This window comes from Emydura macquarii, unplaced genomic scaffold, assembly GCF_026122565.2.
Source record: "Emydura macquarii macquarii isolate MOO-44397 ecotype Brisbane River unplaced genomic scaffold, CSIRO-AGI_Emac_v2 contig_2422, whole genome shotgun sequence".
NCBI classification, from domain to species: domain Eukaryota; kingdom Metazoa; phylum Chordata; order Testudines; family Chelidae; genus Emydura; species Emydura macquarii.
Window position 1 is genome coordinate 36911 of NW_027132559.1, and position 23397 is coordinate 60307.

The 23397-nt window shown below is 39.9% G+C and overlaps 1 protein-coding gene across 2 annotated transcripts in view; it reads right to left on the bottom strand.

Moving 5' to 3' along the window:
- Positions 1-302: 302 nt before the first annotated feature.
- Positions 303-23397, bottom strand: part of CTNNB1 (catenin beta 1) — a 265015-nt gene continuing 241920 nt past the window's right edge. For both annotated transcript variants that reach the window (XM_067561721.1, XM_067561720.1), the window contains 15 exons: positions 11642-11701; positions 9910-10137; positions 9441-9694; positions 9117-9355; positions 8826-9027; positions 8302-8446; positions 7591-7694; positions 7162-7500; positions 6712-6870; positions 5689-5808; positions 5043-5193; positions 4845-4966; positions 2321-2381; positions 1345-1565; positions 303-1064 (listed from right to left, as the gene is read on the bottom strand). In XM_067561721.1, the coding sequence (XP_067417822.1) occupies positions 1357-1565; positions 2321-2381; positions 4845-4966; positions 5043-5193; positions 5689-5808; positions 6712-6870; positions 7162-7500; positions 7591-7694; positions 8302-8446; positions 8826-9027; positions 9117-9355; positions 9441-9694; positions 9910-10137; positions 11642-11654 (2346 nt within the window). In that variant the 5' untranslated portion in view covers positions 11655-11701 and the 3' untranslated portion in view covers positions 303-1064; positions 1345-1356. The remainder of the gene's footprint in view (positions 1065-1344; positions 1566-2320; positions 2382-4844; positions 4967-5042; positions 5194-5688; positions 5809-6711; positions 6871-7161; positions 7501-7590; positions 7695-8301; positions 8447-8825; positions 9028-9116; positions 9356-9440; positions 9695-9909; positions 10138-11641; positions 11702-23397) is intronic.

A 23397-nucleotide genomic window follows, 5' to 3' on the forward strand; every position in this document is an offset into this window, starting at 1 on the left:
GTGAAATGAAGTCAGGAGTGGTGAGTGGAAACCCACAGGGCTTGCTGGAAATAGTAGTAGTATACTCTACGCAAACTAAAAATCAGTGATTTCGTCAGCAGCACAGGTTTACTCTAAACTGAGCAGACTACTGAAGTTGCTTTGTTTTTGACTGCAGTTTAGTTCTGTTAGTTTGATTTGTGCCTTGCTTCCGTTACTATGCAGCAATTTCAGTACTTTGCATGAATTGATTTTGTAGAGAAAGCCACAAAGCAGATACATAGCTATGTATTTCCCATTTGAAATAATCTGACACAGCCATGTGAATTAAAAGTTTACTTTAATTCTTAACCATCTTTATACTGCTTTTGCTCATGAAGCATTTGTATCACAGCAGGCTACAATAACTTTGGGATAAAAGGCAACTGGTAAACTGTCCAATACAAGGTTCCAAATAAACAGTTCTTACTGGCCCCTACCCAGACACATCCCAGATAAAGTTTTTGATCAAAAACATGAAATAGATCCACCTGCTTATTTTAAGCATATTAAAAAGGAAACTAATTGGACCATTTCTATTTCTCTATTTTTATACAAAAAGGCTACACAATGTTACACTTTATTCAGAATACAATTAGTGATTATGAATTAGTGTTCTACACCATTACTCGATCCTTAAAAGTTAGAAACCGCTGCAGCATATTCACTATAACTTAACACTACAAGATACTTAAAAAAATAACTAACAGTTACAGCAAAAAGAAAAAAGTCTACTTTTAAAGCAAGCAAGGTCAGTACCATTACAGAGATTTGAAAAAAAAATTTAACAAGCAAGGTTAAGGTTTGATAAATTCCATCTTGTGATTCTCTCTTGTGCATTCTTTGTTTGAGTCACTCCCAAAATCCATTTGTATTATTACACCTCGACCAAAAAGGACCAGAACAAAAAGTTTACTTCAATTGTTCCCATAGGAAACTCAGCTTGGTTAGTGTGTCAGGCACTTTCTGAGATACTAGCCCACCCCTTGAGCCCTCTCAGCAACTCTACAGGCCAATCACAATGCAAGTTCATTCTGACGATACAGCTGTGTAGGAAGAAAAACAAGGAACTGTCAGTGCTGTAGAGTTATTTGCCCACATGTTAAGATTGCATAAAGCTGGAGCACAAGACACTGAAGTTAATCACTTCCACACACTTCACAGCAGGAGTCAGTTCAAGTGCACTGAAAGTATGAGCTTCAAGGATTACCATAATATTGAACTTTGGGTGAGTGGGACCCATTTAAGCCATTCCCTCCCTGCCAACCAAGTCCTCAGTTCAGAAGGTAGGTTGTTTTATTCAAGTTTTGAGTTTGAGCTTCTTACCTAAAGGATGATTTACAGGTCAGTATCGAACCAGGCCAACTGATTACTGTCACCTGGAGGCAGCCCATCCATAAGGTCCTGGGCATGTCCCAGATCTGGCAGCCCATCAACTGGGTAGTCAGCACCAGGGTGGTGGCCACCCATTTCATGCTCCATCATAGGGTCCATACCCAAGGCATCCTGACCATATCCGCCAGAGTGGAAAGAACGGTAGCTAGGATCTAAGAGTTAAGGGTGGCAGAGGAGGGGAAAAAAGCAGAATGTTAACAGATGTTAGATGCATCAAAAGCTGCAAATATCAGTAAGAGAAGATAGTTGTAGCCATCTAGTTTCTTCTAGTGCAGCTTGGTTGAACGCACAATTTATTGCCTGATCTTAGTAACTATCCCACTGAATGAGAACAGCCTTTCAGTGTGGCTCTGAAGACCAAAGCATAATGCAATCAAAAGCATGAGCAAATTCCAGCCAAGCCATTAGTCTGCATAAACAGTACTGAAATCCAACACACCAAGAGAACAAGCCTGCTAACTGCAGATTTGCTTATGTTGCTAGTCAAAATAGCTTACAATCTTAAACGGACATGATAATAGTCTCTACAGATTTGGAGAACACAAGCATCAACCTTTGCTTTAAAGGAAAACTGCAGTTTAATTAACATTTAGAACCAACAGGGAAGTTGAGAAATATCCACTGTTACTCTTCACAGAAAAGATGCTCACAGACTTCCCAGCACAAGGACCACCAATATTCTGTTTGAGTGGTAATACAACTGCCAACTGAATGGGACACAGGATGTTGCAACGCTAATTACTACTTGCCATTCAAGATGGGCAGTATGCCAATTTGTATTATTGAGAAGCATTTTACTTTTCTCAACTAGAAAGTTCTGCATTACTTGCAGTTCTCCTTTTAAAAAGGCACTCAATTTAGCCAGGCTTAAGTTGACTAGGAATTGAGGGAAATGGAAGATACATACCATCTGGACGGTATCCAAGAGGCTCTCCCTGGGCACCAATATCAAGTCCAAGATCTGCAGTCTAAAGAAGGTGTGGGGTGTGAGGAAATCAATAAGAAAAGGAGAGTACAAAACAGGTTACATATATTTCAGTGACAGGATTTTATGTCAGTTGTGCCACATTTAGGCAGTTATTACAAACTTGGTATCACTGTAAACTGGATTTCAGACACTATGCTTACCACAAATTTTACAGTATAGCTTTACTTAGAACCAGAAAAGATATTTACAAGCCCTGTAATTTGAGCACCCAAAGGCCCTGTCTATACTACAGGGGTTACAGTGGCATAGCTGTGGTGTCACACCAACCCCAACAGCATATATGCACACTTCAGGAACAGAAAGGACTCTTCCCCAGCTGTAGTAACTCCATCTCCATGGGCAACAGAAGGATCAACCTAGCTGTGTTTACACTGGGGGTTTAGGCTGGCATAACTGCAGTGATCAGCCATGTGGAAAATTCACACCCCATAGCACCATAGCTAAGTCAACCCAAGTAGAGATCAGGCTGAACACTTTTTTAAAATGCCAAAACTAGCTGTCTGGTGCTTATGAATACCCAATAGGGAAGGATGACCTATAGATTTGATATACTATTTGGATATAGGAAGCCTGCAAACAGAAAAGGTTATATTTTAATTTAAAGTAGTAATAATTCAGTGGTCTAAAACTGTAACAAGATCTTCTAGTGCCCACTGAAGATTGGCCCATACCAGCATCACACAAGAGCCTTGTCAAAGTTTGTCCCCTCTCCTTAGAGAGCAATAGGGAGCAGGAAGAAGCAATCTCAGTACAAAGCATCTCCTTTACTGCAGGTTTAGTGTTTTCTCCCCTTTGCTCCAGTCTTGGGCAGTCCCACCTAGAGAATCTTCAGAGCTTCTTCAGGACTACTCTTGCTCCCATCCTTGAACAGTCAAGGCAGCTTCAGTGCACTACAGCCAAGATTTTGGAAGCTTGGCACCCAAAGTTAAGCTCCCTTGTTTTCAAAGTCTTAACCATGGAAGTTGAACAACAAACTCCAGTAAGATTTGATAACTCCTAGGGGGTTAAGCAGCCATAGCAAACTGAAGCAAGACATTGACCAGTCTGCCCTTCTTTCACATGTTGCCTAAAGAGAGACTGTATTTTCCTTGGAAGAGATATGAAGCAGTTAGTATCCAGAGAATGCCATCCTCCTAAGAAAGGCAACAGACTTTCCCAACAAAATCCAGCACTATCTTCATGAGGCCAACAGGAAGAAACAGAACAAGGTGCCACCTCAAATTGTAGAGCCTTCCTAAGTGAAGGAAGTTTTCATATCCTGCCTTTGGGGTACAGAAGAAAGCTCTGACAAGTGAGAGCTTTGCTGTGCCATCAGAAGCTGACAGCTCATACAGGAAGAGGATCTGGTATCTTAGCTGGTGCTAGCCACAGACAACCGCTTCTGCAGAATTGTTTTAAAAGCTCTACCTGCTCTAGCTCTTTCAAGAGCAGCAAAAGCCATGAAGGACCCCAAAACAGGAAGATGGAAGACATCAGGTCCTTCAGTATTGGGAGGTCTTCTCCAAAATAAGGAGCTTTAAGATGCTCGGAACAATTAGTGAGTGGCAAGTACTACACCAGCCAAAACCCTTTAAAATAGAGAATGTGATGTGTGTGGGTGAAAACTGTCCTATTTGTAACACTATTTATATGAAATGTCATACTTTGAGACAATGCACTCATCTTGATTGTACACAAATAATCCATCTGAATTAAAGCCACCAGTTTTAAAGACAAGAACTACAGCTACACTGCACAAATTTAGATCTGGTAGTCAAGGGTAACTTTTCCAAATCTTGTTAGAAGCAGGGCATTTTAAACAGTTGGTAAAAAACAATCTAGTTTGCTGTGCAGCATGGTCAAGTTGTTGCCTATGATGATCAGTCGCTGTAATTTGCAGTTTTGCCAAGAAGTTACTTGACCTAAACCGCCATCCAGAATAGACTAAGAAGGAAACTGCATAATTGGTAAAGATTTTTTTTTTTTTTTTTTTTTAAACACAAAATACAGAGACGCATTTCAAATCAATCTTCCAACCTGACAATATAATAATATCCCTTCAAGGTACAAGTAGGGAAGCACAAAACCATCAGTTGCTTCATTAGTGTTTCTTAAAGAAACAGATACAATAATGAATTCCATCGAAACGAGGTCAAGTTCATGTTTATAGGGAGATCAGGCCAAGTCACTCTCCAGGAGAAATTGACCATGAGGGTGACCATTCTAGCTTGTAAAGGGAAAACATAGGGTCACACCAGTACAGTTAGATCTTTTTCTTCTTCTGTTGAAAGAAAATATGATCTTGGAGTATGTGCCTGTGCTCAGACAGGGGAAATGCAGCCTGTTCCTGAACAAACTGGAAGGCTTCCCAGTAATGCAAGGAAGAAAAATCTGAGCTGCCAGGGCATCAGGAAGATTGTGGGAGTGAAAGTTTTTATAGGAATAGGAACAAAATGACACTCACCTCATTCCAAGCCATTGGTTCAGTTCTGAATAGAGAGCTTGTCAACTCAACTGAAAGCCGTTTCTTGTAATCTTGTGGTTTGTCCTCAGACATTCTGAACAACACTGCTGCTGCATATGTTGCTATTGAAAGGAAGCAATCGATTTTAGTAGAGGCCTTCTCATTTCACTGATTAAGCTCTTATTTTTTGTCACTTACCAACACCTTCATTTCTAGAGTGAAGCAGTTCTGTTAGAGGAGCAGTAGCTCCCTCAGCTTCAATGGCTTCAGCTGCCTCCTTATCCTGAGCCAGTTCACAGAGTACTCCTGCAGCTACTCTCTGGATATTCTCAATGGGAGAATACAGCAGCTATAACCATACAAGTAGGTCAACGTAAGTGTTTAGGCTTTGATGATTGTGCCATTTTGATGACAGGTACAGAACTAAAGGTAACTAGTTAGTGCCACAAACAAGGGGGTCTAACCAATTTGGTGAGTCATCCTTTCCCCAGCAATAAGTAGCTGGCTTAACACCAATATTGAGAATCTTGACAAGGATGAGGTGCAAGGTGGTTTAAGCAGACTGCAAGAGGGAGCAAGTTCCAGAGACAAAGTTCACTTTAAGGAGGTCTGAGCCAGGGAACAGAACAAATGAGCATTCTGGTAGAACATAACCAACCTTGCCACCCTAATAGCAGGCCTCAGGATATATCTGGGTCCCTGTTACAATCAGGAGAGCTGGGATCATTTCCCTGGTCATGCAGACAACCGATTTGTGCTCATTCAGAATTGATGGATCAGATCTAGCATTAAAAATTCATGTCTTCAAACTTTCAATACAGGCATTTCAGAAGATCTCACTTACCTGCACAAACAGTGGAATGGTGTTTAGACCTCTGATTACAATTCGATTGTGAACATCTCGTGCCAGGATATGAAGGGCTCCAGTACAGCCTTCAACTATCTCCTCCATACGTACACCCTCCTGCATAAGGAAATAATTTAAAACCTTGAAAGTATGACATTGAGTTTGTTGTAGAGTCATTAGCTAACAAGGGCATCTGGGCCTTAATGAGTTTGAGCAAGTGTTTAGTTTAGGTTTGTTGCACTGGCAGTTGCTAGGACAACTTATATCCCCAAGTTAGAATTAACTTGGGCATTCAGTGCAGTTTGTGGTCCGTCTACTGGTTACAGCAGGTTCACTGGTGACACCTTGTCAGGCTACTTGACAGTGCATTAATTCCCCTACCTTGGGGGAGTAGGGGAGGGGAAGGGAAGAGGGGAGGCCAATACAGAGCCATTGCAACTCAAGAGATTCTGACTGCTAGAAGTGTTTAATCTGCACTGAAGTTAGTGACAGATATACAGAGTTATCCCAAGTTTCAGATTCACTCTGTGCTGCATAGTGTTTGTGCGTAGTTCTGGTAACACACTGGCTTTGAGTAGCAGGTGGTGTCCCTACATCTGTTTTGTTAGACATCAATCTCTTCTGCTTCTTAATCAGGGGAAGTGCAGCTGTACTCCTAATGCCCTCACACTAGGAGTCTTATTCAGAAAATGAATTAACTTGCTCTTTCAGACTTCCCATGGATCCCATATTAAAAAGTGCTCGAAGAGATCCTCAACTGCCTGGACAGGGGTGCATCCATGCAATGTCATGGATATTTGTGCAAGATGCTAGTTGGACTGCAGGTAGTAAGGAGGTGCTTGTTACAAACCAACTGAATAGTGAATTAAATCTTAACATTTACAGCAAGAGTGGTTTAATATTAAACAAAAAACCTAATTTTCTGCTATGCCTAGAGATCTAAGCAGCATGCCTTGACTTCTAAGAGAGGGAAACATCCTGCAACAGTGTCTTGTTTTGCCACCATCTCTTAAATCATACCACAAACTGCTGTTGTGTTCCACCCATAGATGTACGACGCTGGGTATCCTGATGTGCTCTAACCAGCAACTGAACTAGCCTTGGAATGGCACCTTGTTCACGTAGGGGGGCATGATTGGCTGGACAGAGAGCAAGATTGCGGATGAGACCAACAGTAGCCTGCAATTGGGAAGGGGAAAAGATTAAGAACTGACTGCAGTTTGCTTTAATTCTAATGCTGTAGCATACATATCCCTGTGAGGGCAAGCTTCAAGCTGTTCAAGCTTAGTCTTCCCACCCATCCCTAGATATGGGTTACCCAGATATTCTCCAGTAGTCTAACTTGAAGATTCAAAGCAATCTCAAAACCGAAGTGTCAAACAGCACTTTTTACTAACATGTTGTTCACATCACTAAACATGGAATGTTATTAATGCAACACATGCCATTTTAAATTTATATGGCATTTACCTTGATCAGCGGCCAGTGAGATGGTGGGTGTAAGAGCTTAACCACCACTGGAAGTCCATAGTGAAGACGTACTGCATTTTGTGCCATCTCAGCTTCCTGATGTCTGCTGGTGAGGTGACGAAGAGCACAGATAGCAGGTTCTGTGATGTCTTCCCTGTCACCAGCCCGAAGAACAGTGCGCACAAGAGCTTCAATACCACCAACTTGGCATACCATCATCTTGTTCTTATAGTTGTTGCAGGTAAGGTTAGAAAGAATACCAGCTGCACAGGTTACAACATTGATATCATCTGATCCTAAAAGCTGAACAAGAGTTCCTAGAAGACCTTCCATGCCTTCCTGTAAAGAGGGAAAGAAAGTTGTAGCATTATTTGTTTATAATGAACTAGTGTTGTGCTTGTGTTCTTGATCCACAGCAGAACCACTTACCTGCTTAGTTGCAGCATCTGAAAGGTTTCTGAGAGTCCAAAGACAATTCTGAACAAGACGTTGGCTTGGATCTGTAAGATGGAGTCCCAAAGCCTGCATCCCACCTAGAACAGATACAAGTTTTGATGCTTCAGTGTTAAGCCCACAACCTTTGTGAGGCAATAGTTATGTTGATCCTGAACTTGCAAAGGGTTGAGTGCCTTCATGAGATGGAAAACACCTCTTAATTCATTTGGTTTTGAAGGTAACTGAAGACGCTCAGTACTTTGCAAGATCCCTAAACTTCAGTCATAATAAAGTCTGAGGAGTCAGATTCCTGTTGCAACAGTGAAGAGTTTGCCACAAATCTTAAATCTCATTAAACAGTGTCTATAAACAACCATGCGTCAGCCATTTTAAAAGTTAATTCATCTGCCAAAATTATATACTATGACTGCTCTGTCATTTAGTGTATGACACTTGCGTTGTGACTGGGGGAAAAAATCAGAGCTATACAGTAGTTTTACTAGTATTAAATTACATTGAGTTGCTCTGACAAAAGCTACATCTCCAAACTAAGATACTGATTTCCAAGAAGAGGTATTTACATATTTGTTAAAAAAAACTTTCCCTAAGATCAATTAATGTCCTTGTGGAGTGGCATGTATTGGTACTAAGAGTACAATATAGCACAGAGCTGTTAGCATGGGTACAGCTAATCTGAACACTTACCAGCTTCAACAATAGCAGGTTTGTTACTAGAGCAGACTGAGAGCACCTTCAGCACTCTACTGGTGGTCCACAGTAGTTTCTCATATGTGTAGGTTCTCATTATATTTACTAGTGCCTGGGGTCCACCACTGGCCAGGATAATCAACTGCAAAAGGAAGTTGTATTCAGAGCTTAAGGTGAAAGTTAGAGAAACCTTCTTTCCATTGTCATTCAGCATCCACATGCATAGGCGATAACCTGGATGGATTTGAGCTAGTGACAGCCATAGTGGCTTTTCAATGGCCTCAAATGAGTGTTTCTTACAGTCTAGGTGACAGTGTTTGGCACCCTTGCTGAAGTAAGATCATCTCATTGTTACCTAACCTGTCTTTTCACCTCTAGACTTGATTATCCATTTGGAGGATACTTGTCAGTGTCCTCTTCTCACATATAGGGGACACTCTAGTGTCATGTCTGTTTGAATGCCCAAAGACTGACACTTCTAGTGAATCTACCCATGAAAAAGTTGGATGCATTTCATTTACCTTGCTTTCTTGATTGCCATAAGCTAAAATCTGAAGGCAATCTGTTGTGATGGCCAAGAATTTAACATTTGTCTTGTTGAGCAAGGCAACCATTTTCTGCAGCCCACCAGCTAGACGGACAGCCATTTTGGCACCTTCCTGATGCAACAGGAGGTTGTGCAGAGTAGTTATAGCATAGAACAGCACAGAGTCCACCGGGGAACTAAAAAAATAAAAACAAAACCAGAGTAGTAAGCACTTACATCTGCCAGTATTAAATACAGGTAAGTGTTGCAATGGTAGTCCACATACCCAAGCATTTTAACCAGAGCAGGAATGCCTCCCGATTTGAAGATAGCCAACAATCCTTCACGGTGATGCGAGAGGTTGTGTAGTGTACCTGCAGTGCAACGGGCTGTTTCCACATCATTTGTGTTTTGCATGGTACGCACAATAGCAGATACCATTTGAGGAGAACGCATGATAGCATGGCGGGAAGCTTCCTTTTTGGACAACTGATGAACCATAACTGCAGCCTTGTTCACCACCACCTGTATGAAGCAATCTTAGTTTTAGCTAGTCATTTTAAGGACACCATGCAAATTGGCTACATTAAGATAGAGAATACTTGTATACCTGGTCCTCATCATTCAACAATTTGGTCAGTTCTGGGATGGCACGAGTTGCAAGTTCTGCATCATCTTGATAATTTATCAAGTTAACAACAGCATGTTTTAACATCTGGGATGGCTCAGCCAAGCGCTGCACATTAGTTGGATGAGCAGCATCGAACTGCGTAGAAGGGATCTGCATGCCTTCATCCAGTGTTTCAGGGAACATAGCTGCACGCACTCTCTGTGCTCTAGTCATTGCATACTGTCCATCGATGTCTGAAACAGAGGTAAGAGTTAACTGCATAGTCTTTGCTTAAGACTAGACAGATAACTAGCATAGAAAGTTTAGGAACTCTAACAAGAAAAGGGACACCAATTAGTCAGTTTAGTATTAAATTTGTAGAATTAAGCAATCCTGACTTTATTAGATAAGTGTTTGGTTTACAAGTCATTTAAATAAGCTAACATAGTAGAATGCAGATTTTCCTTACCAGCTACTTGTTCCTGGGTAAAGGACTGAGAGAACCCCTGCTCCCATTCATACAAAACTTGGGTGGTGTCAACATCTTCCTCTTCAGGGTTCCCCTTGCCACTCAGAGAGGGAGCTGTTGTTGTGGCACCAGAGTGGATACCAGAGTCAAGATAGGATTGTTGCTGCCAGTGGCTGACTGCTGCTTTTCTATCTGGCTCCATTGCCATATCCAACTCCATCAAGTCAGCTGCAAGAAATCAGCATTGGACAAAAATGTAGACTGATGCGGTCTGGATTTTGGGTGACCATTTATAATATTTAATAGCAATATGACAAAATTGCAATGATTCTTACAAGATATGCCATGTCAGGTACCATTAGAAAGATAATTGGCTAAGTATGATAATATTATTTGTGTGTATGTATCATCTTAGTACTGCAAGTCATGTGATTATCTTTATCCAAAAAACTTCTGCTGTGCTACTGGGTTACAACCCCCAGGCAGATTAATGTCAGCATTGATGGCTCAAAGGCCATCACCTATACAATGAGCCTAGGGAGATAAATCAGGGCTGTGCCTATGAGTCATCAGGATATGCCCCTGATCAGGAAGGGGGTGAACTGGAAGGGCTTTTCCCCCACCCCATGTGCCAGGAGCATGTGTTTGAAACAAGCTACATGGTGCAGCTGCATTTTTTTGGCCTGCCATCTCCATCTTGTATTCCTGCTTTCCACCTCTGGATCAACCACTAAATCTGAAGCTGTGAAAAAAGGATTGACCCATCCAGGTACTGGATGTACTCCAGAGGAACTATATAAGCCTGCAAACACCAATACTGCTAAGAATCTGATTATTTTTATATATGGACTTTGAAGTCATTTGTATGTATCTGTTTTGACATCTCATCTTGTTTCTTTCCTTTTATAATAAACCTTTAGTTTTACTTACTAAAGGATTGGCCGGCAGCGTGGTAATTTGGGTAAGAACCAAACTTATCTGGTAATGTGGCTGACCCTTTGGGGATAAGATCATTTTGGTAGAGGGAACAGAGTTTAACAACTTCTCTCTTTACTGAACCTAGTTGCTGACTGGGAGCCAGAGACATGCAATACAGACGGCTGTGTATTTTTGGGGGGAGTCTTGATGACCAGTGTGGGAAATTGGGAGCTCTATTTGTTATAATTTGGTGAATCCAACTACCTTGGCCACCAGTTTGGGAGAATCTGCTCTCCCTTTTGCTGCCTGCCTTGACCCTGGCATTTTCAGGTGGGCTACCCTAGGCACAGATGGATCACAGACACATTAGGCAAATTTTAGTCTCAAGAAGATGCAGCATAGATTGTAACAACTTGAGTTCAGACTTGATTTTAACTTTGCCAGTTCAATTACCAGGAGACCCAAGTAGAATATTAAGCAGACACATGCTAACCCAAGGCTTTAGTCTCCAAGTAGTAGAACTCTGGGTGCTGCATCCAGGACATGTATGATTCATTCACCAGTCAAGCATTTTGGGGAAGGGACCTTGCTGGCATTTCTCAGACTAAGAAGCAAGTTTGCTATTGCAAGCACGTGATTCCAGGTTTATGCTCTTCCTAAAGAGCAATTTTCTATGCACTAAATATTTAGCAGTGGTTGGAAGTTAGACAGTCCCAGAGTGATTAAATGGGAAGAACAAGAACTAAAGAGTTGAGAGCCTAGTGTTTGTCAGAGCCAAGCAAAGTTCAGTCTGAGTGTAATGTGTTAGATATACCTTGGGTTGCCATGTTCCTTGCTGGGCTCCCAGAACTGTAGCCTGCAGGACTTCAGAGACCTTGAACAGAAAGCCACAAATCAAAAATTACAAACTTGCTAACTTTAGTTAGTTTCTAGTAAGAGAAAGGAGTTCAAGTTACAGGATCAGCCTAGGATGTTAGTGTTGTATCTCAGTCTACAGTTTAGGAGACTGAGTCAATGCACCCAATTACTCTATCAATCCCTCTCATATCTAGGAACAGTAATATTAGGGACTACATCCAGGCTTCTGCTGGCAATCTCAGAACATTTGCTTTCTTAAAAATGCAAGAAAAGCATGGAGGACAGCATTGGAACCATTTTCTGCATTTCTCTATTCCTTAGCTATAAACTACAACCATATAAACCCCACACAGCTATTGGGAGGGCAATACCTGGACACCTTTGCAGCTCTGAACCTAGAGCCACTAGGTGAGCCTTGACCTCGGTGAGACCGTAGACCTGGCAAAATGCCTACACCAGCTACAAGTCATCATTATGCCAGGTAATGGTGGCTCACTGGCCATTGCCCCATCCCCTCCCCAGCACGCGCGCTCTCTCTCCCCCTCTCGGAGTGGAGAGAAGCCATTACTGCATCCTTAGGCCACCCAGAAATTTCCCCACTCCAGAATCCTCAACTGATAATTTAAACCATTCTGAGTCTGCTTTGTGCCACCGGAGTAGCACACAAATTTATGATTTCATCTGCTCCTGCTGCCTACCCCCACTTCAGTTCAGTCTGCTGTAAAAACAAGTTGATAGACAACCAGAAAAAACTTCCATAGATGATTCTTCAGCATTTAATTTTTCATGCAAGTAAGGTTTAAATCCACATTCTGAAGGTGGTCAAGAAAGTTCTTGAGCTAGACCCCAAAATTCTAATGGCCTGAAACATTGAGTCCATTTATTCCCAGTGTTTATTCCCAGAGTGTTGAGCGAAGATGAACTAGACATGCAGCAGCTGAAGTCTTCACCATTTGAGTCTGGCATGGTAAACATGCTTACCTTAAACCTGCTTCCACCTCTCTAAACTGGAGGGAAAAGGGGATAATTGCAGCCTGTCAAGTGGGGAAGCTACTGTAATCTATTTATGAAGTGTGAAACAACCAACATTTGGCTGTCAAATCACTTAACTGTTTTTCCAAGCTTATTCATATGGGTAAAGCTAAGAACACTTCTCCAGTTTGCCACAAGAGATAGGGCTGTCATTTCTATCAAAGGGATCCTTTCACACTTCAATTTGCACCACAGTCTAATAGTGAAAGACTAAGCATAGCCAGACCTTTTCCCCTTAAATTCAGGTTAAAACGTTAACCCCACCATGCCAGTTTTTACAGCATATAAGTGGAGGAAAGCATGTTTACTGCTGTTCCATGTTAGTGTTTCAATCACTTTACTTTGTAATCGCCTTTTATACTAGTAAAAACTTGTAGATTTGCTCTTCTAAATAATCCTATCCTTCCTTTACAAGCAGCTGGTTACCAAAAAAATGATTAAACTGAACATGGCACCAATATTGGGGGGAACTTAACGATTCACAGGAACCATAAATGGTATTCTATACTACTCCCAAATTATTCAGAACTCCACTAGTTCCTGGAATTCTGCCCTATAACACTGATACAAATTGACTTGTTTAGGATTTACTCTTTAAAGCATTTTGCTTTAAATTCTTCTTTACTACTAAGGACAGTGTTCAGTCTATTTACGCCTACAGGAGATGAGCACTAGATCACCATGCATTTTGCTTTCCTCTACTCAGCTGTTACAGATGAAGCCCTTGTTCTGCATTTGGTGAGAAGATATAGTATCTAACTGTTGCTCACATTTTAAAGACTGAATAAAACTGAAGTTCCTTCAAGTGCATGCAAGAAAGCTCCTAGAGAAAGGGAGCTACACAGCCTCTGCCAGATTCCCCCAGCTGAAGTAAAGCTTCTATGTTAGAGGAAATCCACTGTTCTGATGTTAGCATTTTGGTATGTGTTCAGTCTGTCATTTCCAAAAGACAAGAATAGAAACTAAAATACAAGTTAAGCTGGGCTAGTCACTCAGGCAAGAGTCATTTTCCATCTAATCAAATTTAGTGTTGAAACTTCAGAAATATGAGAAGCTAGATGTTAAAAATGTAACGGGAAAATTGACAAGCCTAGCAAAATATATTCATAGTAGATGGTTTGACTTGGACCTCTGATATACAAGTAAATAGAATCAGGAAACATGTTCAGGATTCTGAAAAGCTACTGGCAGAGATATTTAACCAGTCCAGAACAATAGTGGTCAGCAGCTGCAGCATGTTGGGCCTGTTTTATTGATGTATCTGGCAAGCTTACTACCTTGAAGTCTTTGCCCACCGGGGAATAAGTCCCTACAATTTCACTGAGCTAAGGAGTTAAGAGGTTCAGAAAAGCAAAACATAGGGGACTGCAATGTAGAATGCATGCTCAAGCATGCTAGAATTTTAGCTTGCATAAGCCTAGATAAATGTATAGTATAATTAAATTAGTACAAACTGGTATGTATTTTGCTGATCACTTCTAAAGTTTAGCTAGATCTTATTTGATGTTTTAAGACTAATTTTCTAAATATGCCAGGAGCCAGATGTTCTACCCAAGATCTTTAAGTTACTTTGTGAGAGATATCTGGCCCATCTTTCCTCCTCAATGTACACCTACAAACACTAAACAGCATGGTCAGATGAAGAGGCCACCTAAGGGCACAGCCCATTTGAGTTATCCTTGTGGAAATGGAATAGGGAGGTATTAGCCTTTGATGTTACTACATTGTAGTGTCAGAACACTGCTGCATGAAGAGTGATTATTAAATTACCAAATCAGTGTCCTGAACTAGTTGCAGAAACATGGTTTTGCTTTTTAGTATAGAAGAGGCCTTAAAAGTTTGTCTGAGCAATAGTATATTGCCAATAAGCAAAAAAGTTTTGAACTAGAAGCCCATCTTCTAAAAATCAGAATGGATTAACCTTTCCCATTGCAAATCTGAAATGTGTAGACATGGAACAGAAATAATATTTCATTTAGACAAACCGTTAAAATAAGCCAACAACGAACGATCTATGTTCTCCCCTAACCTCTGTCTGATCCATTTAGATTAAACTGTGGCAGTTTGCAGTGTGTCTAGCACAATGAAGCCTCTTTTTTGCTCTGCCTTTTTTAAAAAAAATAGTCCCTGTGGTCAGTGTTAAGACAACACAGCAGCTGAATTAAAGCAAAGTGCCAATTATTAATGAAAGGTGACTGACGGAAGTTTACATACTAACATTCTAGATACAAAAAAAACTAGTGGTAATTTTGAAATCTTTTTGTACAATATCCCCTTGATTGTTTTGTCACAAGTGAAGCCAGGCAATTTGACCCAGATTTTAAAAAGGTATTTAGACATTGCTGCACTCAGCACTGCAACACCCAACTGATTTGAGAGCCTAAATCCTTGAAGAAGGTTTAAGCTCCCAAATCAGTTACACATTGCAATGCTGAGTGTAGCAGCAATGCCTAAATACTCTCTTTTAGGCCTTTGTCCATCTCAACAGGACACTGAAAGTTACTGCATTTAGAGAATTTGAACTAGCAACAATAGTGACAATTTGAGTGTTGAGGTAAGGAAGATCATACCTAAAGTTTGAACAGTTAAATGTTTGTTTTAACTATATCCACCCTACAGTCTAGGCAGAGGTTTAAGTCTTCTCTATTTTAGAAAATATGTCCCAGTTTTAGAAAACTGGGACATAAGAATCCTTGCCAGCTACTCAATTATTCTAAACTGTTTTTGCTCTATTTTGATTGCTCTACAAGATAACCTCCATTGTTGAAACGGCTTCCTCCACTCTTAATAGTCCTTAATACAACTCTACACACAAACACATTGCTGTTAAATAGTCCTTGCTTCTAAGTTTCAGCCATATGGGACCAGCATATCCACTTGTATAGTAACTAGCTCAAACTGGCTTGGAACACATTCTTTATATATCCAATTAAGAAAATATTTTATAGCAATCCTAACTGGTATGTAAAATTTAGATGATAGTATTCGCTTCTATGCAGTAGAGGATCACCACAAATGAAGCTGAAAGCTTCCATCTGTTATGAATGTTTCCACCAGTAACAGTTATTCCTGGTTACTTCCCCTGGGGTATTTTAGTGACCAGTGAATCAATCCTACAAGTTGCCAGCCTACATCAAGAACACACACAAAAAGTTATATCTAACTTTAAGTTAACAATTATAGCAGCTAAAGATGGAAAGAATTTCAGGAAAGGAATTGAACTGGTTGTCACTTATCTGTGTGAGAAGCCTGATCGCTACTTAAAACAAACTTTACTTCTGTAGCTTTATGAAAAGGTTCAAGGCCAGAGTCAGGGCTGCTATGGATCCTGTCTGGACAGCAGATACTCCCACCAGCCACATCAAACTTTGTGCCTACGCATATCAGATGCCACTGGACTAGACAGCTAGTAACACTACTGTTTCATGGCAAATGAAACTCAGTGGTATGTAGAAAGTCTTAGCATTAATACAAACTTGAGACATTGCCTACTAATAGCTAGTGAATATCATGTTAAAGTTTAACACTAGCATACAGTCAAGCTCTTTAATAGCTCTAATCTTATTGGATTCCCAGTGCTGAATATTCACAAGCTCTAGTTCTTCCAGGTGCAATGTTCTGTACTTAACATCTATGTTGGTTTTCCACCAAGATGTGTGTGCCATCAGGAGTTACAGGACATCGATTCAAAGGCTTTTTGGAAAAAAGCCTGTGATTAACATTTAGTAAACGAAACTGAATGACTTTCCCTGATGACTTTGTCTCAGTCTGAGCAGTGAAAGGATCAATCAGTTTTACCAGTATCCACACCTTGAAACCTCTAAGCCTGCCTGCCCTCCGCTGGGCTTGTTCAACATCCGTGTGAGAGGACAGTAATTGCTTACAGGGAAAATAGAGTATTCCTGTCCTTGATACCATTGTAGTGTATAAAGGACTGCATTTTTTAATCTTACAAAAATGTCAGTTAGAAATTCAAGATCTACTTAGTCTCAAAAAAGCTTACAAACATGTAGTATTAAACTAGCTCTAAGAAAAAAATGGAGAATAGAATTAGTCTGATAGTATACTCAGTCCCCCTTGCCTTTCAGTTCCAGACCACCTCCCAAGTTTTCCGGCATCAGCATTAAAGAGTCATTCTCCTTTTTTACTTGCGAAGTCACAAACCTACTAACTCAAGACAGTCATGGAGTTTTACATGATGAGAGGTACACCAGGTAAGTCCAAATTTCAAATGCAAAAGCAGCAGTAACTAACGTTGCATCATGAACATTAATGATATAAAAGGCCCTGTTTCTTTAGGGCAGGGATAGTTTATTTTTTCCCTCAAGGTCCAAGCTTCTTGGTCAAGGTATAATCAAGGTCCAGAATTCCGAGAAAATAAAAAACCAATAAGTAAAACGATTTTAAGAATCTGTTCAAAAGCATCTGGTAGTCCAGATTTGGCCCATGGGCCACCTATTGACCACTCTTGCTTTAGGATATATCTACATTGCAGGTTGGGAGGCTTGCCCCCAGCTAGGTAGACAGACTTGCTTGCTCAGCTCCAGTTAGTGTGCTAAAGATACCAGTATGGACAATACACTTTGGGCTCTCAAGCCTCCTTGGTCTGAGCAACCTCCACACTACTACGTCATCATGAATGTATACTTATGCTTGGAGGGTCAGCATACTTTTAGAGCCCAATATTTGTTCAATTTAATGGGAACAAGTGTATTGGCTTTGAGTTTTAAATTTTTTTTTTTTAAAAAGAGGTTTTTTATGAGTGTCCCTCGAGTTCATTTCTTTCTAGACAGTGAGAGGCACCATCATTAATAATGCACAAATTAAAATGTAGCCCAACACCCACCAATCAATAGCAGTTTGTATATGTAGTTTCTCAGAGTGAAGCTGCATCTAGGACAACAAAGCAACTTAGATTTGAATTAGCAAAACTAAGCCTATTTACTGTAAGGTTTTATTCTCCCTGCACAAATCAAGTGCGCACACAACAAAAAAGCAGTACACAGAAATATGGTTGATCACAGACCTGTTTCTAGTTCATCTATTTTCTAACTGCAGAAGAGATGCTGTGACTGCTACCAGATAGCTGTCCCAGGACCCTATTTGGGGTTCAAGTTTTGAACCAACCTCTGGATAAGATGTTCCACATCAATTTATGGGAAGGTTGGTTTCTTCTGTATGTCCAGAGCCTCCTTCCTACTCTGCAGTTTTGGGGTCTTTTTGAGCAGGGAAGACCACTACTGCTAATTTTTTGGGCCCTTCCACCAAGAAGGACCCAATTACTTGCCTCTGCTGCTTAGAGAGTTGAGCAACTGCAGTGAAACTGACTGGTCTTGTTTCAGACTGATTGCAGCTGCTACTAGCTACTAGCAAACCTATGAGTAATGCAAGTGCTACCTACTTACTCAAGGCACCAGAGCAGCTTTATTTAGAGTGTCCTCTTTGCAACCACAAGGACTTACCATTCTTTTGGAATGAAAGATTAAAAATGGTAGAAACTGTTGGTTTTACAACTCCTGTTTTCTCTATTCACCAGGGAATGCTTTGCTGATTTTTCCTGATTTTGAGTCCTGTAGATCTATACTACCTATTATACAGGACCCAAGTACGCACCCCAACTGGAAATAAAATTAGTACTATGTTCAGAAGTGTTTGAGTTGATATATTTCTCCAATACAAGAGAAAGATATTCCTTATTGGCTAAGGAAGTGGGTTACTATCTTGCATTAAATGACACTAACTCCTAAGACGATCATAGACTCCCATACTATGCCAAAACAACAACTTCCAGAAATCAGAGATTCTTGTTAAGTTAGTAGCAATGCTAATAATGGATGGCCCCGTAACATATCAAGCAGGTAATCTGCATGGTGGTATGCAAATCTACCTCTCCATATTATCAGAATCCCTAGAACAAATTTCTCCCATAACAGCTGACTATATGTAAGCAAATAATTCCTTAGACCCAAGGCTGTCATAAGAGACATGTAGAAACACTAGTAGGAATCCAAAGTTAAATAAGGTTGTGGCAGCCAGATTTTTTTAAACTATTTAATTAAAACTTCTGGAAAGCAAGACTATTTAGAACAGCAGTAGAAAGTCCACCTGCAGGAGCTTTGTTCACACTACTGATCCCACCCATTCTAGAACAGCTAGGAGCTCTGTAGATTTTCCTAGTACAGGCAAAGTTGGAAGGAACCAAGGAGTCACAACGAATGATGAATCACGGGTTAAGGCAGGGCAAGTAATGTATTCTATGGCTGAAGTACACTAAATACCCTGTGTACACTAAGTAAGTCATTTGATCCAAGACAGTAACTAAGTCATATCCTAATTACTTGCCATTCTTTATCACAACAGGCTGCTTTTAAAATACCTAAAACAAAATTCCATGATGTTTTTGGTATTAAGACAACATAGAGGCAATAACTTCACTGAAACCCCAAAGCTCACTCACGACCCATCAGAACTCTTAATTAAAATGGTCTTCAAGTACTGTGTTTTGTTCTCCAGCATGAGGTTTTAGCTATTAGTTTCATTAGTTATTACTGACAGCCTCTCCTTTTGTATTGTAACACAAGGAGACAAACTAGCATTTAAGAAAACCATGTTGAATAGACTTCAGGGGAGTAGTACTGCCAACCCATCTCAGTTCCTAAGATTTGGAAGAAGGACACCTGAAATTAGGATAAACTCAATTACCAAAAATCAAATATAGGGGAAATAATGGCAGATGCAGAACGACTGGTGGTGCTCTCCCAAGTATCTTTAATGCAAGATCTCCAGAATCCAAATACAAAACAGTTTACTGTTCTAGATTAGAGGTCCTACAGATACCCCTGAAACAGTCCATTGCCTATATATGGTTTGCTCCAAGAGAAAAATGCAATACTTCAACACTGCTACTTAGGGTAGGTAGTGCACTGTAAGTCATTGCAGTAGCCTCAATAACCTCTAAAGAAAGGTATTAGGTTTAAAAGATAAGCTGTTTCTTCACCAAATCTATGCACATCAGGACATCTGAAATGTCCCTGTTACAACTAGAACTGCAGGTGCTCCCAATAAGCATGAGACCATGATAAACTAGGGTGGATAAAAGTCAAATTGAAAAGTCATGATTTTCTATTAAAGGCTTGCATTAAATCAGATGAAGTTGGTATTAATTTTTTAGCAATTAAGACTGTAAAGTGGAAAGGACAAAACATTTTAGTCTCCTAGTTATAGTTTCAGATTTTAGAGAAGTTTTTCTAAGCAGTTTCACACTTAATACTCATGTATGCCTGAAGATGATTCCAGGGCCTCAATACCCTTATTATGAGATCACCACAAACACCTATGAAACATGGAGTCCACATTACTTAGATAGCAAAGCCACCTTCTAAAGTATTGAGTTTCCACAAATAAAAGAAAAAACACTGAGGGGGCTATACTCCAGAGTTCACTGTTTGAAGGCAAGGGGACTTGCACTCTTAAGTCACTTAGGTGACTTGAAAAATCCCATCTGATCCTGAAAGTTGGGCTCCTATTTTTTAACATTATGGTCTATGTATTGAAAGTCTAAATACCTTTTCATTACCACCACTGAAACACATTTAAGTGACAGATTTGCCTGTAGGAAAGGTTTTAAATACAAACTGTTTTAGCTACCATTGCTGCAGACGTGATTATTCCCTTTGAAGTCAGAAAGATTGTTCATGACAAGTTATGGTCCCACTGAAGTGTGTGCACTACCAATTGCTGTGTGTTGTAACAGTTTTGTAATTCAAAGATACCCCAATAATGGTATTTAAAAATACAGTGTTTACAGTTTAGATTACAATGATAAGGAATTAAACTTGCAATAGCACAAGTTCTCACCTGTTGGTTTTAACCCCTATCCAATTTCACAATTCACCCGGACAAACTATGCATTGCACACTAACTCATGAATTATGTAGTCCCCATACTAGTGCTTCTGAGAGTTGCAAAGCATTAAGTTTATCAGATGGCTAGTAGCTGCAACCTCTATATATTATTCCCAAATTACCTAAATAAGATTAGTTTAGATATCCCCTATCAAGGGTAATAACTTAGAGGATCTAAACTCTACTATAGTTAATAGGATAATGTATCTGAATGAAATTCATTTTAATAAACTTTATTTTATTTGGTTAATTTGATACAAGTTGAATCTTAGTTCAGTACATAAAATAAGCAACTGAGAAAAAACAACTTCACTGTGCTTTATGTTCTTTTGGATGTTTTATACAAGAACAATGCAAAGAGGGGACAAGTCAAAAAAATCACAGCAGTATTCACACATTTATACACAATAGATGTTTGGATCGAGTATCCTTCCTACTTACGTAAGTGATGAAAGGCTACAGATAAACCACAACTGCAAGCTCTGAAAAGTTTGTATGGTAGCAGTTTTGTCCTTACCCCATGTATGTGTCTGCAATGTTCTCATTTCAACCTGGTGCTTTTAGTCTAAGAATTTAAGTTGTCTCAGCTTTAAATAACTCAATTTAAAAAAATCTGAGTTAAGAACCACTATTGGGTCAATTGGAGATACAAGATGGGTGAGGTAATATCTTTCACTGGACCAACTTATACTGGTGAGACACAAGCTTTCAAGCTTCCACAGAGCTGTTCTGAAGATCCCCTAATATCTTGGGACCAACACAGCTACCTCACTGCATACTATTAGTCAACAACAGATTTCCATCTAACTTGAAAGGAAGCAAGTGCAACCCCCAACATTTAACCCCCATTTTTTAATCTACTATGCAGAGAAAACATGAAGCCCAATTCTGTGCTATGCAGGCTTGGTTACTGATTTTAAAGTGAAACTGAACAGTGTTGTGTTGCTTGATTGTGAAAGGTCAAGTAGTAAGACCAGTAGGATCACAGCTGGAGTTGAAGACTGGAGGTGGACACTACTGTACAACTGGGATAGCTGAAGTAGCAGTGTCACCACATGACCATCTTATAGTATTTCATGAAAAGGACTTATTTCAGCTTAAAGTCAGCATGACACATTACAAGGGCATTTGATGCCAATGATCTGAGGGAAAGTCAGTAAAAGCCAGCCAATAATGAAAATTCAGATCCCTTCAATGCCAAATGCAGCATCAGATTTGGATGATTGACTACTCTAGAAGTATTTAGAGGCAGCTATCCAAAATCTGACTTGGTACAAGCTAGTTAAATACACATTGTAAGAGCACAAACATAAGCCATTTATATTGAAAGTTTTCTACCAGTAATAATATCTGGTTCGTTAATGCTGCAGATTAATATTTATCTTTCCTATCCCTCTAGGTTCACACTGACTTTGACTTGAGGTCAATACCAACTCCCAAAAACAAAAATAAAAAATATATAGGCTTGAGAAAACCTAGTTTAAAGCTTTACAATAGAAGGGCCAGTGGTAGTGATGCTACAATTTCTCTAGAAATTTTGCCTCCCACATTTGAAGATTCCAAAAATTCCAGGGCTCAATTTCCAGTTCAGCACCTGTATTAATGGAAGTCAGTCATACTATAGGTCTCAGCCTGCCTAAAATAACTATCAGAAAGAAATGTAATCAAGTTTGATCAAATGTAGTTACCATTTTAATTGGTATACTCTGCATTTAACAGAAACATTTCACTGCTATTTTCAACCATTAAAAAAGGACTTTTGCTTACTTCAGCATTTTTCTACACTGCAGGGAATGGAACGCCCAATAGAAAGTGACTTGCTACCACTAGCACTTCAGGCTTCCAAGTCCTTGCTCCTCCTCCATATATGTGAAACAGATCTATTAATGGAGAATTTCAGAGACAAAACTGCCTCACCCCAACCCCCAAAAAGATTATCTGATGCTGTGTCCACAACATAGCTTTTAGTCAGTTTTATTTGCAGCCTTCATTCCAGCAAACTAAGAATTAAAGTTACAAAGTTGGATTTTACAACTAACATGTTACACCAATTAAGTTTTGTTCACATGCTTGTTGTTACCTAATCTTAACAAATACAGCAACAGCACAAAGGTGCAAACATGCTTTGTTTCTTTAAGAAAATTATGTTACTCCCAACCATGGCAGCCTAAGCCATAGTTAAATCCTGCTACAGTAGTCGACAGTTTTGTAGAACTGGATTAGTTGTACTAGGAAGAAGCTTTATAGGATCTTCCTAAGCGAGGTCATATACAGCAAGTATGGCCCTTCACAGATCACTGCAGTTTAAAAAAAAAAACAAAAACAAAAAAACTAGTAGAATTACCTTGCATCATCCTATGATTCTATACACTGCAAAATACATGCAGCCCACGAAGAAGTCAGCATGGCACAGCATGGTTGATGTCTGTTAAAGATGCACGTTTTCTGCCCCTTCAATTATGCTTAAAATCCTCCAGTAATCAAGGTAAGATATTGGACAAGCAGTGGACAGAAGAGATTCTGCAGATCACCTTTAGAGTGGTGCTGTACTTCAAAACGAGCCTAGAAACTGCATCATGATCGTTATGTTTGTCTTGGTAACTCCTAGAGAAAATGTGCTTAGTTTACACAAAGATTGTCCATACCTACGCTAAAAATATTGCACTTGCTATACACCATTCAAGCCAAATCAGTATTATAGGGCTTGAAGATATCTGCCAGATGCTAACTAACCAAAGGTAAATAAAAAGTAAAGGATAGGGTCTCTGAACCTTGC